At 41.1% G+C, this 17,291-nt stretch overlaps 1 protein-coding gene across 5 annotated transcripts in view; it reads left to right on the top strand.

Annotated features, from left to right (window-relative positions):
* Window positions 1-17,291, top strand: part of LGR4 (leucine rich repeat containing G protein-coupled receptor 4) — a 101,180-nt gene that overhangs the window by 61,844 nt on the left and 22,045 nt on the right. For all 5 annotated transcript variants that reach the window (XM_081544060.1, XM_081544065.1, XM_081544062.1 and 2 more), the window contains 2 exons: window positions 11,178-11,249; window positions 12,779-12,850. In XM_081544060.1, the coding sequence (XP_081400186.1) occupies window positions 11,178-11,249; window positions 12,779-12,850 (144 nt within the window). The remainder of the gene's footprint in view (window positions 1-11,177; window positions 11,250-12,778; window positions 12,851-17,291) is intronic.

Genomic DNA, 17,291 nt, shown 5'->3' with positions numbered 1-17,291 from the left:
AAGAGGACATCTCAACTGGGATGGCAGGGGGTGTCGTCAATAACACTTCACTTTTACTTTATTTATTTATTTTTGTAGTTGCAGCATGCAAGATCTTTAGTTGCAGCAGTCGAACTCTTAGTTGAGGCTTGTGGGATGTATTTCCCCAACTAAGGATCGAACCTGGCCCCCTGCATTGGGAGCATGGAGTCTTAACCACTGGACCACCAGGGAAGTCCAGTCCAGCACTTCACTTGTAGATTACCAGGAGTTTGGTGGTGTTTTGACAAAATTAAAGACCATTCAGTAAGAGAAATTGGTCCAGAAGAGAAGATAGTACATGCAATTCTGAATATACAGCTTGATTTTTAGGTGAGAGAGGCATGTGAAGTCGTTCAGTCATGTCCGACTCTTTGCGACCCCATGGACTGTAACCTACCAGGCTTCTCTGTCCATGGGATTTTCCAGGCAAGAGTACTGGAGTGGGTTGCCATTTCCTTCTCCAGGGGATCTTCCTGACCCAGGGATCGAACCCAGGTCTCCCGCATTGCAAGCGGACGCTTTACCCTCTGAGCCACCAGGGAAGCCCGAGAGAGGCATAGGGGCATCTGAAAATACAGATGTGGAGTCAAGACTTGAGATGGATGGGTGGGGATTCTAGAATGGAGTTTCATGGGTATAGGTTTTAGAGGCTTTTATTTTGAGGGGATTACTGGAAACATTAGGTAGAAAGAGCTTGCCAAAGGAGAGAGGGCAGAAGGAAAGGGAAGGGGGCCAAAGACAACTCATTGGGAAACACTTGAATCAGGGTATGGGAAGAAGACCAAGTGCCAGAGCAGCAGGATAACTAGGGCAGAACCGTGCTCTGGGAGCTGTGGGAGGGGAGGTTTTTCACAAGAAATGAAGGATCAACATTGACATGCTGGAGAAAGGTGCCTACAGCCAGATCATGACAAAAGGCCTTGCATTTAATTTTTTTTTTTTTTTTAAGAGTCCTCTCTACTGAGGGTTGTGAGAGTGGCTTTGGGGTAAAGAAGTTCATCTTAAAGCAGGCGTTTGCGGACTGCTAGTAGGTAGTTTCTGGTTTGGAGAGAGAAGATGATGTTTGAAATATGTCTATTACCTGCCAGGAGTCCACAGGGTGTAAGAGACAGAACCCCAGCTGAGGTATAATAGAGAGTTTATTGTTTCAGGTAGATCTAGGAAGTCTAGAGATGGAGTTGGCTTCAGATGGTCCTGGATCTTGGGGTTTCACAGTTGTGAGAGTTTTCTCATGCTTTCCATTTCTCAGCTTCAGTTGTCTCTATGTTTTGATTTTGTTCTTTCCTGTGGTAAATAACCTGTCTCCATATAGTAGATAAAATAACCTTCAAAAACCCCACGTAAGTCTTTGCATCTTGAGATCCGAGATGAACATGTAAAATCTCCCTTTTTGCTTTTAGCAGCAAAATCCTCGGAGGACTTTAGTTGGCCAGACCAGTCCCATGTGCCTGTCCTTGAACCAATCACTCTCCTCTTCCGGTTGGTATGGTCCATCCCGGGTCCTGGACTTATCCCCACTAGGACCACCTGGAGTGCAGAAGAAGCCTCCCAAAGAACTTATAGTGGAACCAACAGGCTCTGAAACTTTGTCTTACAGTGCTTAGCATCTTAGAAGTAGAGGCAATAAAACATGTGATATACTCAGAATTGGGGTTTAAATTAGTATTGCATAAGCAACTAGGGGAAATCAAGCAGGAGAATCAACAGTTCATTGTTAACAGTGTTTGACGTGGAATTCAGAAAGTGTAGAGAGGCTAATGAAACCACAATTTGCTGGCGCATTTACCTATTTTAATCAAAGCTAATTATTTGTTCTTTGACTAAAAGTAGTACTGACTACAAGTAAGTGAAAATGTCTTTAATATTCTACGAGCATGATTGAATTTTCCAGGAAGGAAATAGGCAAAGTCATTTCTTTCATGTATTGTCCACTCTTAGTCAAGCCATGATGTATTCTGTAGTAGAATTTTAATTCAGAATTTGTTCATCATTTGCCCCTGTTGGCTTTTATGTATACATCAAAGAAGATTATGTTAGACATGCTAAAAATACTTGTATCATTGATGTACTTGGCTTTGTAAGGAAATAATCCTACAGTTAATAGATACTCAATTTTAAAATCTGGATGCATAGAAAGATAAGGAGAAGGAAGGAAAAATAATGACCTGTATCTTACCACGGAGAAATACCAATGGTTAACATTTTGTTGTTTATACTTCTCAACTGTTCTTTTAGTATATGTATGTAATGTCTTTTCTCAGCATGATTGGTTAAGACCAATCAGAATTTACTCATGGAGATCAGTCACATTTGAACAAACCTAAGCTCTGCCAGGAAGGCACGGCGGGGTGTTTGGTAGGCACCCAACAGTATGTGCCATGGTTCCCCTCTCTCCTACTCACATCTTACTCATTTTATCTAGTCTATTTTGAGCCCTTTCTGCTATTAAAAAGCCTTCCCTGGAATTCCTTATCCAGATTCCTCTTGTACCTTGTCTGCTCCTCCCCACTTAGCACTGGATTGAATGCCTTGTTATTTCGTGTTCCAGATGTGTCCGTCCACACCTGTCTATTCAATTCCGCAGACTCTCCTCTAAGCGCAGCACCTATTGTCACTGTTCTGCTGCATATGACCTTTGGTGACAGTGACCACATTTTAGAATTTGAAATTGAGGGAGGGGTTAAGACAAAGGATCTCTTCTTATTTTGAGTTTATTGAAGTAATAAGCCTTATCAGCCTATATAAAAACTGCACTCCATTGAAGGTTTATGTTTAATGAATTATCCTTATTTAAAAGAAATAGAAATGTCTTGGGAAAATTCAGTACTTATTTTGCCATACCTGTGGTGCTTGGCTTATAGAAGAAGGTCAGTATTCGTTGGTTATGTTAGCGGTAAATTTTTTTCTTACGCTGTAATATATTTCCTCATATGGGTGGGTATTTTGTGTGTTGAGTGCCAGAAGATACATGACTGGGTTGTCAGGATAAACTTTGCTCAGGAAATTGTAACTATTGCCAGGGTTTTTATTGATTTGCCTATAAAATAAAGCCTTCTATGGGTTACTGACTATACAAGGAAGTGGCATATACAAAAGGGTCATGGGTGCTGGTGGAACTTAAGTTTCTTTGAATTGAATAAAGCTCTTTTAGTGTATGGTGGAATTCTAAATGGGCTGTAGCCTGAGTTTTAGCAAGGACAAGCTTATTTTTGGTTAAGCATTGCTGCTTTTCTTTTTGTGCATTTAAACACAAATATGTAATATTATATATATATATGTATGAAATAGTTTTCCCCTTCTCTGTGAAGGAACACTACATGAAAAACCTTGGGAATTTCCATAAATGAGAGTCCTTAGTACAGGCATGTTTATAAAACATATTTAATTTTTATATATACTTCCATGAAAGTTGTATGAAAGTATAAAATTCTTCCCTGGTATGAGAAGAAATAGGGTAAAACATTATTAGTGGGTTCAGGACTCTCTGCTCTACTGTATCAGATAAAGTTTATTTAACCTTGGTAGGAAGCATGTCCAAGGAGACCTATCAAGGATGGTAGTCAGTTGTTGGCCTTCTGTGTTCACTAGGAAAATAGCCATGTTCTTTGGTCCTTTGAAAGTCATTTGTAGAAAATAACACAAAGCAACATGGTTCTGTTTCTAGAGTTTCCATTATTTGTTTTGATTACCTTATACTATTTCTAAGATTTACATTCTTTAGCTATGCTGTAGGAATTTAGACAAGGCACAGAGGAAGCAGAGGCTCACTTTTCTCGTCTGTTTAAAAAAAAAAAGTTAAGAGCAGGCCCACTACGACATAGTAGTTTATGACAATGTAAACTGTTACACAAATGTCAGTTTTTGTTAAGCTGTACTGATACCAAATATCCCTAACAGGGAACAGTACGTTGTTGTTTTTTTTAATATTTGGCCACCCTGCTCATCATGAGATCTTAGTTCCCCAACCAGGGATTGAACCTGAGCGCCCACCACTGGAGTCGTAATCATTGGATTGCCAGTGTTTTTTTTTTTTTTTTTTAAATAAAAGGAAGTCCCTCTCTCGCCCCCGCCCCTTGAATTCTTAATTTTTCACAGGAGGTCAGCAGAGTTCTGAGCCCATAGTAGGGCCTTATGATACAAATAAATAGATGATTAAGGACTTATTAGAGGTATGCATTATAAGGTTTTTTTTTCTTTCAAAACTGTTGCATACATTTTGGGTCTTGCTGATGTCCAATTATATTTAATAGGAGACGGTTGCTCACCTCCTGTTGGATGCTCTCCCGTGGCCTTCCTTGCCCAGTTCAGTGTTGAACTGGAAACGCCACCTCTGAGGGCAGAGTCATGGGCTGGTGGTTGCGTCTGTTGTGCTTGGCACAGAGCGTGACGCGGTACAGACCCACCCACTGAGAGAATTGAATGGCGTTGCAGGAGGGGCAGCCTGGAGGTGTTTGGGTCCCATCTGTGAGAGGTCGGGTGCATGGCTTTGAATGCAGCCCTGTCAGGTGGGGACACGTAGCTGTGGAAAGAAATGCTGAGGGAGGCAAGGAGCCGTGGCCATGGGGGGTTAGATCAACGGGGCCCCCCCGAAGGGAAGGGTGGTGCTCACAGTTGTTCTCTCTCAGGACTTGCCACAAGGTCAGACCATCTGGTGGCCACCTCTGCAGAGGAGCGGGAGGCACATGAGTGGCTGGGAGACTGGCTCTGTAACCTCCGGCCAGGACCTGTCCACCAGGTGACAGAGAAATTGCCAAGAGCCAGGCTGACTCTTGTCTGCGTGCGGAGCATGCTCGGGCCTGGGCCTTCCCACTGCAGTTGGCCCACCTTCCCCTGCTCACTCCTCCCCATGGCTCCCCACAACAGCTGCTGGAAGCTTCTGACCCCTTCTTCGCCCTCCCCCAACTCGATCCATGTGTCTAGTGAATGTGGATAGTGCAGTCCTTACTCTGCTGTTTCCCGGCTGGAATTCCAGCCAAATGGCTACAATGACATTTCTGCCCCAGACAAGAAGAAACCTAAATCCAGGCACTTCTCAGAGACATAACACCAAGTGGCATACCCTCTAGTTCACACCCGCCTCTCGTGTTTCTTTTAAACCACTTCCCAGGTGGAGAAATCCCCGTCTAATTCAGCACATCTCATGAAGGTATGAACCCTCCTGGCATGGATGACCGTGGATCAGTGTCCATTTAACCAGGGCCAGTCCTGCTTTCCTACTTCTGGGAGGGTTGACAGAAAATATCATGTAGCATGTGCGTTAAGAATCAAGAATATAATTGCAAACTCTAGCCTCCCCTAGAGGGAGCCCCTAATGTGAATCCTTGGTCTTTATGAATAATAAATGCACCCAAAACAGACTCAGAAAGACATTATATGCTGAGCCACTTGTATCCTGTTTCCTGGAACATTTCCAAGTCCGATGGGAGTGCGGAAGGCTAATGGATTGCTGTTTCCCTCTCCTCCACCCTCTCTCTGTCTCTCTCCTCTCCCTCTCTGCTTCTGGGATTGTTGTAACAAGCAGAATAAATAGGAGTTGCCTTGAGGTAGACCGCGTCCCCATTGGAAGTCTTGCTAGACTCGTTTTGATTCTGTGTGATCGGGTGCACAACCCCAGCCTGTGTTGAGATAACACTGTTGATGAGGGGACTGGTGGTCTCATATTCAAGGTCCACCCCTCTTCCTTAAGAAAATATACTACCAGAACATGTTAAGAAAGAACATTGTTACTGTAGCGCTTTCAGATCAAGCCAAGTAGTTCTGTCCTGTTAGGAGAGTGGAGGGGAGTGGGGAAGTAGCAATGAAACAAGAGGAGAAAACATGCAGAAAAGTGAAGATCATGAGTCAGCTTTTTCTCATACCTAAAGTAGCAGTGTTACCTTTTTCTTGAATCTGGTCTTATACTGGGGCTTAGTTGAGGCATTACAGCAAATGCCAAGTGTCTGTTTCATTGATGGTCCCACACAAGAGGATCCAAAATGAATATGACCTAGTCCTGTCCATAAGGCACCTAAATACAGTTGAAGGAGATGCACCAACTTAATAATAACCAGAGGCAAAATAAAATGCACCCAATGAGAGAGCTTCATCCAAGATAATCTGTGGAATCCAGGGAAGGGGATATTATAATAGTTCCACATTGATGGTAACATCCAGCTTGCAGTGATGATGAATAAGGTTTTCAGCTGGCAGAGACTGGAGTGGGGATATTTCAGATGAAGGCAGTGCCGTGAGCAGAGGATCTGAGGTGGGAAAGCAGGGTGTTGCTAAAACGTAGGATACAAGGAACATTGAGGAATAAGGTGAGAAAGGAGGAGAGGATCATACTGAAGGTATGGCTGATTCAGCTGATTCAGTTGTGGCGGGGGGTGGGGGGGAAGCATTTGGAGAGATGCTCAGTTGTACTTTTTAAGATTTAGATCTCCCAGTGTTACAGTGAAGTGGTTTGTGGCAAGAATCTCATGGAGGTTCATGGCAGTAATCCAGGAGGAGGAAAATGAGGGTCTAGACTCGGGTGGCAAAGCAGGAAAAGTAAGAATTGATGAATTGAGACCTCCCACGGGGTTCTCGATGGGTTTTGGAGACTGATGAGCTGCAATGGGGGGAAGAGGGTGCAGACGGGGCAGGAGGGGTGGTGATGTCATGGGACCGCCCACCATTAGTGGCAGAAAATGGTACCACTTTTCATTTCACTCTTCTGTTCTCGCTATAATGAGGTTTTGGGGTTTTTTTTTTTTTTCCTTTAATGCTTCATAATCATCACAATAATAGTAAAAGGTACAAATATCATCATTTACCGAATTAAAAATTTGATGGAGCCAGCCAGTAGGTCCTCATGAAGTGAGATACAGAGAAGACTGTTGGGTGTAGCAGAGACCAATGCAGACCAAGAAAGGGAAGGAGCTGGCCTTTGCTAGTAGAGGGCCATGGGTGACAGATATTTCCTCGAGATCAGCCATCTCTTCGTCCTCAGCTTGTGATGTGCTTAGTCGCTCAGTTGTGTCTCTTTGCAACCCTTGGACTGTAGCCTGCTAGGCTCCTCTGTCCATGAGATTTTCCAGGCAAGATTACTGGGATGAGTTGCCATTTCCTCCAGGGAATCTTCCTGACCCAGGAGTCGAATCCATGTCTTCTGTATCTCCTGCATTGCCGGCGGATTCTTTACTGCCTGAGGAAAAGCACAGTGCAGAGTGCTGTATATCCTAAACAGAGTCGGAGTGAGTTTAGGGCTTGCTGCCTGCCACTCTTAGCCACCCAGGGATCCCATCTTACCCTCCTTTGCCGCTGCTCATCTTTGACTGTGGGGAGGATGCCCCGTTGGTCTGTTGGAAATTCCTCCATAATTGCAGTTCTGAGCTCCTGATACCGCATTCCCTGCTGTGAGCTCTGCTCTGCTGAGAGCTGTTGCTCCTCAACCAAGGCTATTAACTCGCCCAGGTCCACTGTGTTTCACCTTCTGGGAATTATTTCCCAACCTCTTGGTGACACACCAGAGGCATCAAATTGCCAAAGGACACAGATAAGCCTTGGAGCCAGCCAGGTGAGAACTGGAAGGCAGGCCCCTCTGCTTACCTGCTGTGTGACTCCTGCCAAGTCACCTAACCTATCAGGAACCCAGAAAAGTAGGGCCCCTGTCTGGAGAAGATTGAAAGACAAGAATGTAAACCACCTAACTCAGTGCCTGCAACTACTGTGGGCACATGACATAGGCTTTTCCTTCCAGAGTTTGGGACTTTGTCCCTAACCCTGTTTTTTATTCACTTTGGTCTCTCCTGGCTGTGAGTTTTTGGACATGAAGCATCCATAGGGTCTACTATAAGAAATACTAGGGGGAAAAAAGAAGTACTGGCTGGTAAAATAAGCAAAATGCAAAGAGACTTGGAGGGAACAGTTGCTGAAGCTGCAGAGGCTTTATTAAGCTGCTGTGTTTATTATTCATTAACCCAGCTGCTTGGTAAACATGGGTAGATGCATTCCCGAAGGCTCTACTTGATCTGTTTACTCTTGTAAGGAACCAAGTAATCAGAGTGGTGTGAGTAGCCTGCTTTTGGAGGTTAGGCTCCTTTAGTTTTCCCAGGGTTTATAAAGAGGCAGATCTTTGGGGAAGGGAAGCAAATATTTTGGCTATTGTGGTTCAGCACTCTTTTCTGTTGACAAGTAAAGGTAATAACATTTTGTAAAAACCGTCTTTTCAAAACAATAGACTGAACTCCTCAAGGAAAGCCCATAGATAGGGGAACATTCAAAACCAATATTAGAGATAAAATTCTATGACAGCCTTGGACTGTTTACAGTGTTTGTTTTTTGGTGGACTCAGCTTTAGCTGATCTTTCAGATAATAGTCACTTGCCACCCTGGTGACAAGGAATCTGTTCTCCCTTCTAGTCCTTATGGTCCAATTTGATCTTATAAAGTGTGACCTTTTGAACACTGCCTTACAGCCCTGAGGGTTATCAGTTGAATGTAATTTGTGAGTCTGGGGTATAGAAAGCCCCCGGAGAGAGCTTGTCCTAAGCCTTCATTAAGGTAGGCTCTGGGATGCTGTTTTCAGGGAGGAAATGCTGAGAATGCAGTTTCTGACTATTGGGTTGATACACTTGTGGGTGGCGACCGAATTGTGAAATGTAGGACCAGTTCTTGGAAGCTTTTGTATTTGGCCTATAAGACTAACGTGCTAGAAACAATGAGTAGAAGACTGCCTGTGTAATGATCACACAAGGCATGTTTATGGTAAGAACTGAAGTTTTTGAGGGAAGTTACACAGGTGGTGCTAGTGGTAAAGAACCCACCTGCCAATGCAAGAGACACGAAGATGCAGGATTTGATCTCTGGGTCGGGAAGATCCCCTGGAGAAGGGAATGGCTACCACTCCAATATTCTTGCCTGGAGAATCCCCATGGACAGAAGAGCCTGAAGGGCTACAGTCCACGGGGTCGCAAAGAATCGGACACAACTGAGCAACTCGGCACCACTCACGCTGGAGTCAGGAATTTAAGGAGTGAAGGTTAGGTCACTCCTTAACCTTCATACAGTGATGAAGCTGGCTAGTTCAGAACTCAGATCATTTCCTGGGGAGGGATAGTTTTATTTTTTAAACATTTATTTATTTGGTTTCATCGAGTCTTAGCTGTGACATGTAGGATCTTAGTTTCCCAACAAGGGATCGAACCTGTGTCCCCTGCATTGGAAGGCAGATTCTCAACCACTGGACCACCAGGGAAGTCTCCAGGAATAGTTTTAAATACAAGCTTTGAAAAATCTTAACACTATCTTCTCCAGTCCCTTCTTTTCCGTATGGTGAAACCTGAGAGGTGAAAGGCCATGAGGCCGATGATCTGCAGTAAACTATTGTGAGCCTGGATTGAGGAATGCCCTTGAAGGGCATGCAGTTTAGAGCTTAGGTGCTAGGGTGCCTTGTGAAAAACTATGCAGGATGAGACAGGTTCCTAGGGAGGATTTAGTTTAGGAGCATGAACCTTGTGTTAAAACTGTAGCACTGCCTGGGAACCTGGCATGGTTGTCCTTGCAATTGAAGAAATAATTCTACACATTCACTCTTTGGGTTTCTGAGTCCTCTTTCACTTTCCCACTCCCCCCAACACACACACATCTTCTATCCCAATTACTGTGCTTATACTAAGAAACGATCAAGTGTTATCCTTTCCAGGGCTATTTGTATTTTAACTGGGATGAAAACTTCAGGAGAGAATATTGCATCTAGAAAATAGTTTCACATTTCTGTGACTTCAAGTTTACAAAGGGTAAAGGAGCCATCTTTATGTCCTAGAATCAGGGTGTCTAAGAGCAGATTGAAATGGGGGGAACCTGAACTCTAAGAAGAGGATGTCATCTCCCTGGGGCTGAGTAGGCACTCATTTGTTAATCAGTGAATGAATTGCTGACTAAGGCCCGGGGGTAGGGGGGCTGCTGTGTTTACAGAAAGAAGAAAAAAGACAATAGAAGTAGACCCCGTCAAGGAGAAAATAATATGACTTGATGACTGTGATCCCAAGATGTGAAGGGGAGAGAGCATTAAAAAAAAAAAAAAAATCATACATATAAAATCTCATTGCTTGGGAGAGTCCCCCTGATGAAACCAGGAAATTGGAAAAGCCCTATGTTTAATCATCTGGGCACACAACTATCATTTTTAAGTCAATACAGCTGACCCTTGAACAGCATGATTAAATCCACTGATAATTTATAGTCACCCCCACCCTTTATCCAACGTTCCTCGACATCGAAGGATTCTACCAACCATGGTCTATGTGGTACAGTAGTATGTACTATTGGAAAAGAAATGCATGGATGGGGACCCATGTAGTTCAAACCTGCTGTTTTTCAAGGGTCAGCTGTACTTAAATCTGCCTCCATTTCACCTGTTTATAAGTTACTCATATGAGTTGCTGTCCTGCTTTCTGCTTCTCCCTAAAGTTTTCTGTCCAACTTTTCTTCCCATTTCTGAGTGTCTGGGAACATGGTAGAAAAAGTGGGGCTCAGTCTGAACTGTGGGGCTCATTCTGAATTGTGTGTGCCTTTCTTACCAAAAGACCCAAGGAATTCTTACCCTTTTCTTACTTCACTCTTAACTCGCAGTTAAATTTGTCACTTTGAAATTTCCTTGGGAAAAAATTTGTTTTTTAAAATATGCTTTTGTTTGGAAAGTGACTCTTAGAGTGACTTTCACTTTTTGCTTCTCTTTTGCATGGAATCTGCTGCCCTTGGTTATGGAGAGGTAACAGGATGCCTCCTGAAGGCATTCATTCCTCCTTGCTCTGATCGGTATAAAGCTCCTGTCTGCTGTATACCAAGGCTCTGTTTTTGTGAGGCACTTGGAAAACACTGCAAGCTGCAGAGAGTGACCATGAATAGCAAACTTAATTTGGTCTAATGTGTTTTGGCTTGCTTGACCTCACCAGAATAAAAATGTGCCTGTTTAAATTATTGTATTGGAGTTAAAAAAAAAAATTTCTAGAGGCATTTATCTCATTGGAAGAACCTTGGGATCTCTTTAGCAAAGGTTTAAGTCCGTGTTTAATGTCAGTTAGGTTTGAAAGATGTTTAATGTAGAGCTTCTGTAGCAGATTGGGTTATTGTGAGTTCTGAATTTTAAGAATCTGAGTTACTATTTTTCTCTTGCTACTTTTTTTTTTTCCTAGACGATTGGCTGGCAACGACCTTTCTTTTATCCACCCAAAGGCCTTGTCGGGGTTGAAAGAACTCAAAGTTCTGTAAGTAATGCAATTTTAGAGTTTCACAGCTGGCTGTGTATTTTCTTTCTGCGTAGTCAACATGCTTGGAGCTAGGTTAAGCACAGTTTCTTTAGGTTCAGATTAAAAGATTTAAGGTGAGGCCAATGGGTAGTGTGGGAGGCTAGAGGGTGATTTAGGCAAACTTGGGTCTAGAAAACAAAAGTTAACGTCTAAATAATAGGTATTCTGACCTCCAGTGCATTACATTTGAATGTTAGGCTTTATGTGTAGCTAAAGCATTGAATCAAAATCATATTTAAACTTCACTGACAAGCTTTGTTTTAACTTCTCTCCACCCACCCCCCCATTGTTTCTACCTTTATTATGTTAATAGCTATAAGAATTTTGAATTTGCTGACCCTAAAGGCAAAAAGGCTTACAAGAGCTCCAAATGGTAAAAATCATTTTAGAGCTAAAGGGAACTGAGGTGCCTATGATTTACATAGGCTGTAAGGGATCAGGAAATAAATTCCTGGCAGTGGGCAGGAGCTTGGAGGTTGGCAGATTGGAGAGCAGGTGAACCGACGACCAGCCCCACTTTGCTGCCACCTCTCTGGGTAAGCATGTGTAAGTCACTCAACCTCTCTGGTTCAGTGAGTTAGATGGGCCTTTTTCCATTCCATTCCATTCTGTGGTGGTGAGTCTAATCAGGTAGTCATTTTATTAATGTGACCAGGAAGGGCATTAGGCAAAAAGAGTAAAGACTTCATTTTCATTACTGATCTATACCTCTATTCTCCAAGGTGGCGATAATTAGATAATCAAAGCTTTAGTTCTACTTCAGCCCTGTATTCACTGAGGACATGGCCACTGTACATAAGAGTTCAGAATCTGCTGTCCTCTTGGCAGGATTGTCGTTATCTCATGTCCATGTTTCTGGACTCTGCCTTATTCCAGATGCTTTTTTCTGAAATAATGCTTTCTTCCAGGCATTAGGGATTCTAGTGGATTTGCTTGCTCTGTTGTTGTTGTTTAGTCACTAAGTCCTGTCCAACTCTTTTGCAACCCTGTGAACTGTAGCCCACCAGGCTCCTCTGATTTCCCAAGCAAGAATACTAGAGTGGGTTGCCATTTCCTTCTCCAGGGGATCTCCCTGACCCAAACCCACTTCTCCTGCATTGCAGGTGGATTCTTTACGACTGAGCCACCAGGAAAGTCCTTACCTCCCAGTTAACCTGTTATATGTTCCAGTTAACACTCATGGTACCTCAGTGATGAATATTAATTAGGGTGGCTTAATTTCTGAGAAAGAGTGACAAAACAATCCCAGATGATCCAGCAGGTCTGTGTTAGGAGATGGCTTGGGACAGCAACCTACTATATTTCTGGCTTTAACGACAAATGCCTCTTACTCTTTGGCAATTTTCTTATCTTGGATGCGTTCCACCTTGACTCCTCCTCCTTTCTTGCTCTTGGAAAGATTTTTTTTAAAAGAAATGGTTTTAAATTCTTCTAAGAAAAAACGGTCACAATTGTTTCTTATTCACTAACCCAAGTTTTCCTTCCAGAACCCTCCAGAACAACCAGTTGAAAACAGTACCCAGTGAAGCCATTCGAGGACTGAGCGCTTTGCAGTCTTTGTAAGTAAACTTCTTGGTTTTCTGAATCCTTGCATCATTAGGAGACCACTCTGGCTGCTAAATATGTAAAGAACTGGAATCCTAGAGAAAGAAAAGATGTACCGTCTCATTTGGGATAAAAATGGGAATGACTGATTGCTGTTACTGAAATGTCCTCTGAAATATTCTATCATCTCCAAGGCTGGGAGAAAGCTACAAGGTTGCATGTGGCAGGTGATTACACTCTCTTTGGAGTCAGAGTTATGTGTGTACCGAAGTCGTAGAGTCTTGTGCCATGACACTCAAGAAACAGCCACAGAGAGGTTTCTGTTTCGGGTGGTAAGGATCATCAGAGCACAGTGATTATAGATCTTTATCTGTGGGTATTGAACATGTATAAGGGATGGCAGTTTAATTGCCTGTGCTGTCTTGTTGTTGTTTTTTTTTTTTTCCTTTGAGGCAAGCTTGGCTTAATGTGGAATATTCAAGATTTTAGCTCTTAAACAACAAGGTCCTGCTGTATAGCATAGGGAATTATATTCAATATGCTATAATAAACCATGCATGCTAAGTTGCTTCAGTAGTGTCCAACTCTTTGCAACCCTATGGACCAGGCTCCTCTATCCATGGAATTCTCCAGGCAAAAATACTGGAGTGGATTGCCATTTCCTCCTCCAGGGGATCTTCCTGATCCAGGGACTAGATTTTAGAGAAGATTGAGAAGCACTGAACTGAACTAACACGCATTTCCTGCATTGGCTGATGGGTTCTTTACCACTAGTGCCACCTGGGAAGCCCAATGGAAAAAAATATGAAATGTATATGAATATGAAGTATACATATATATAACTGAATCACCTTTTTGTATACCGGAAAGTAATACAACATTGTAAATCAATCATACTTCAATAAAAAAAAGATTTCAGCTCTTGGTTTTAACCATGTTTAGCACTATTTTCAAAAGCTTTTTCACGTAGCACTTCACTTTATTCTTATTTACATTCTTTCCCATATAAATGTACGTGTGTGTGTATAGTATATGAACCTGGAGAATGGGAGTCATTGCCTCTGTGGTTTGGGTATGCATACTCCACTTCTCCCTAGAGGCGGGGATCAGGTAAGCAGAGGTAGTATCATTGGAACTATGCAAACCCACAGGAGAGTCTAAAGAAACAACCATCTTTATGTTAAATAGACAAAATATTTATTCATAACTATAAAGCATGTTGTGGACTAGTGTCCAGTCTCCCCATCCCTGACTTAAAAGATCTAGTTTCTCTGTCTTCAGGGACTAGATTTTAGAAGAGATTGAGAAGCACTGAACTGAAGCATGTGGTTATTATAATCTTTTCCCAAGATTAAGAGAAGCCCTTCACGTATTTATGCGTCAGAATATTTACATTGCTCTCAAAAGAAATTCAGATAAGTTCAGATTAATTAGAATTCTGAAACAGGCCTGTCTGGTTTTGAATCCCCACTCTTGCCACTTGTTAGCTGTGTGATGTTGGGCAGGTTATTTAAAATTCTCTGTGAGTCGTTTGCTTATTACCTACTATGTACTTTGATGCATGAAAAGCACTTTCAACAATATATGACCTGTAGCAAGTTGCTCAATAAACATTTGTAGAATCTATCAATAGTAATAAATGGTGATGACTATTTCATCTGTTCTTTCCATTGCTAGATTACCCAACTTGCCTACCTAGGTGAAGGAATCATCTGAAAGTAATGAAAAAGTATTCTTTATGACAAGCAATTTCATTGTTGCTTATTCTGCTACAGTAATGAACACAAATTTGCATTGCTTCAGTTCATGTCCTAATACTGAATACAGTGGGACTAAGGCCTAGTTTCTTGAAGTGTGGCACTTGGACCACCCACAACAAAATCTCTAGGGGGATATAGCTAGAATACAGATTCTTAGGCTGTATCCCAAGAGTCACGATATTGTGTCTCTAAAGGTAGGGTCCAAGAAGCTGTATTTTAAAAAATTTACCCCGATCATCCTTGTGTATACAGAAGTTCTGAGAATCACTAAATGAAAAACTGAAGTAGAGACCGTACTTAGGTGTTCTGGGCTATAAAATTAGGTTGTCACCACATCACACATTTGTATACTAATCTATCCATTGGTTTTTAAATTGCCCTTTGAAATAACTGTGAATGTAAGCATTAGTAGAAATGCAAGTGAGCTAGGGAAGACTTAGGTGAAAATGATTGACCGGCTCGTCCCCTCCACTGGCTAATATAAAATAATTTTTAACTGAACCAAAAGCATATCACTAGAAATTGTAAATTATAGATTACCTTTGACTTTAGATATTTTGATAGTTAATGGGCAGTGAATGCGAAAATGAAAATATATACTAATAAAGCATAGCATATGCTGTAAGGCCAAACTTTAAAATCTATCTAATATCATAAAAAGGTATCTGGGGTACTGACCATTTAAGTTCTGGTTTCAATGTAAATTTATTTAGGGTAGAAATTTGTTAAGTAGCTTATTTCACCCAAATGCCAAGTTATGGAATATAAGAATTTGTCATAACTAATTGAATAGGATTCTGAATAGATTCTTTTGGTGAACAGATTGGAGTGAGTTCCTTTAAAGAACGTGATTTCACTGCCTCCACACCATTTCTAACCTCAGACAGAAGTACACAGAGAGAGCCATCTCACCTCCCTTGGATCTGAATTCATTAGACATTTTAAATAGTTCTCATTTTCTTTTGCTTCTTCAGAATTATTTTCCTTCAGCCCTTCATACAGAATTGTTCTTATTTCCCAAGACTTAATGATCAAAATATTCAATCCTTTTGTCTAGCTGGAAGGCTGAAAAAGAAAAGGCTAAAATCTTTGAACATTAGAAAAATTACCAAGAAAATACGCAAATAGATTTTTTTTCCTGATTTGTCGTCCTTAAGTGCATTAAAATACATATGGCATTTTTGGTAATTTAGATGGTTTAAAGTATTTTTCACAGAAATTGTAGGTTTTTCCCTCTAAAGTAATGGTTTAAACCAAGGATACTGTGCTCATCACCATTAAGTGCATTGCATAGTTTAAATTATGTCCAAAACAGGGTTTGGAGGTTGGGATAAGGAAAGGAGTTAAACTATTTTTTTTAATAAAGGCATTGGGGCTTTTTTTTTTTTTTAATGCATATCAGAAATACAAGGGGCTGTATGTCAGGGCTGTTTTATTTAAGAAGGAAACATTCATGGGTTTGTTAGCATAGTGGGTGTAGTGGTCAAGTTAGATACAATTGAAATTCTGTCCTGGTGTAAAACAGTCTTATCAGCACTTGAGTCAGTTTGAAAATATGATCTTCAGACCTGAATTACATGAAAGATTTCCTTATGGTTTTGAAATAGTACTTAGAAGGAGCAAAGTTCATTAGGGCTTGAAATTGACCAGAAGTGGTTTGATTCAAGTGGGTGATGATGGCTGTAAAAGCTGAAAGTGAATTGTAGATATTAATGAAAAGCTCGCCTAACAGCCCTCCATGAAGCCACGAAAATGGCTAAAGCATTGCCTGAGTAGGATATTAAAATGACAAGAAAGAGTTTGTTCCACTAGAATTAAAAAAATTTTTTTCTTTACAGTTATTCTCACTTATATTGACTATTAAAGGATTTCAATGACTAAATTTCTTAGGTTTTCTACTATAGCAAAATTTCTTAAATATTTTAAACTGGTAACTGAATATAATACTTTAATGTTTGTATTATTGGTAAATGAGGAGTAGAGAGAAAAAGGGGGAGCTTTTGATTATATAGAGCAAATGTTTATGGTAGCATAGACATTCATCAGAAAATACACATAGAATTGTTACTGTCATTTCATTTAAGGCAAGAAAAAAGAACTATGTGAGTCACAGTAAAATATAAAACAGGCTTTTGAGAATAGGGAATAGAAGCACATTTTAAAGACAAAAATAGTAAGGGAATTCAGTCAATACATTGTTAACTGTTTAACAATTGGAATGCACTTAAATAAAGTAATAGTTATCTCTTGCCAAATGGAGTTGAAATGGTAAAATAACTTAAGCCGCATAATCTCTTCACTTTGTGAGATATCTAATGCTATTTACTGCCACTGTTGAAAGAATTCATTTGTTTGTTTGTTTGGTTTTTTTTTGGTCTATTAATTATGGTGAATTTTAATAGCATAGATCATTGGTACAAATGCACACTTTTCTAAGACCATTTCTCTGAGAAACATTGATCTTGGTGTACGTGCAAACTCATTATATTTATGGGTGTGCCACCAACACCCATGTGAATTGAGGCATAAGGATTAACCATTTGAGTCACCCCAAATCCTTTTTCTCATTAACTTTTTATTTAAGGCTTCCATTTTCCCAAAGTTCTTCCTTTTGATCTCTTATGGCTGACTTTATAATTTGGGGAAATTTTTAACAGAGGAAGTTGTGTCTATGCATTTATTGTTTATAGTTATT

The sequence above is a fragment of the Giraffa tippelskirchi genome, chromosome 11, assembly GCF_054371585.1.
Source record: "Giraffa tippelskirchi isolate mGirTip1 chromosome 11, T2T-mGirTip1v1.2.pri, whole genome shotgun sequence".
NCBI lineage: Eukaryota > Metazoa > Chordata > Mammalia > Artiodactyla > Giraffidae > Giraffa > Giraffa tippelskirchi.
Note: the sequence above shows the minus strand (reverse complement) of the source record. Positions and strands in the feature narration are given on the sequence as shown.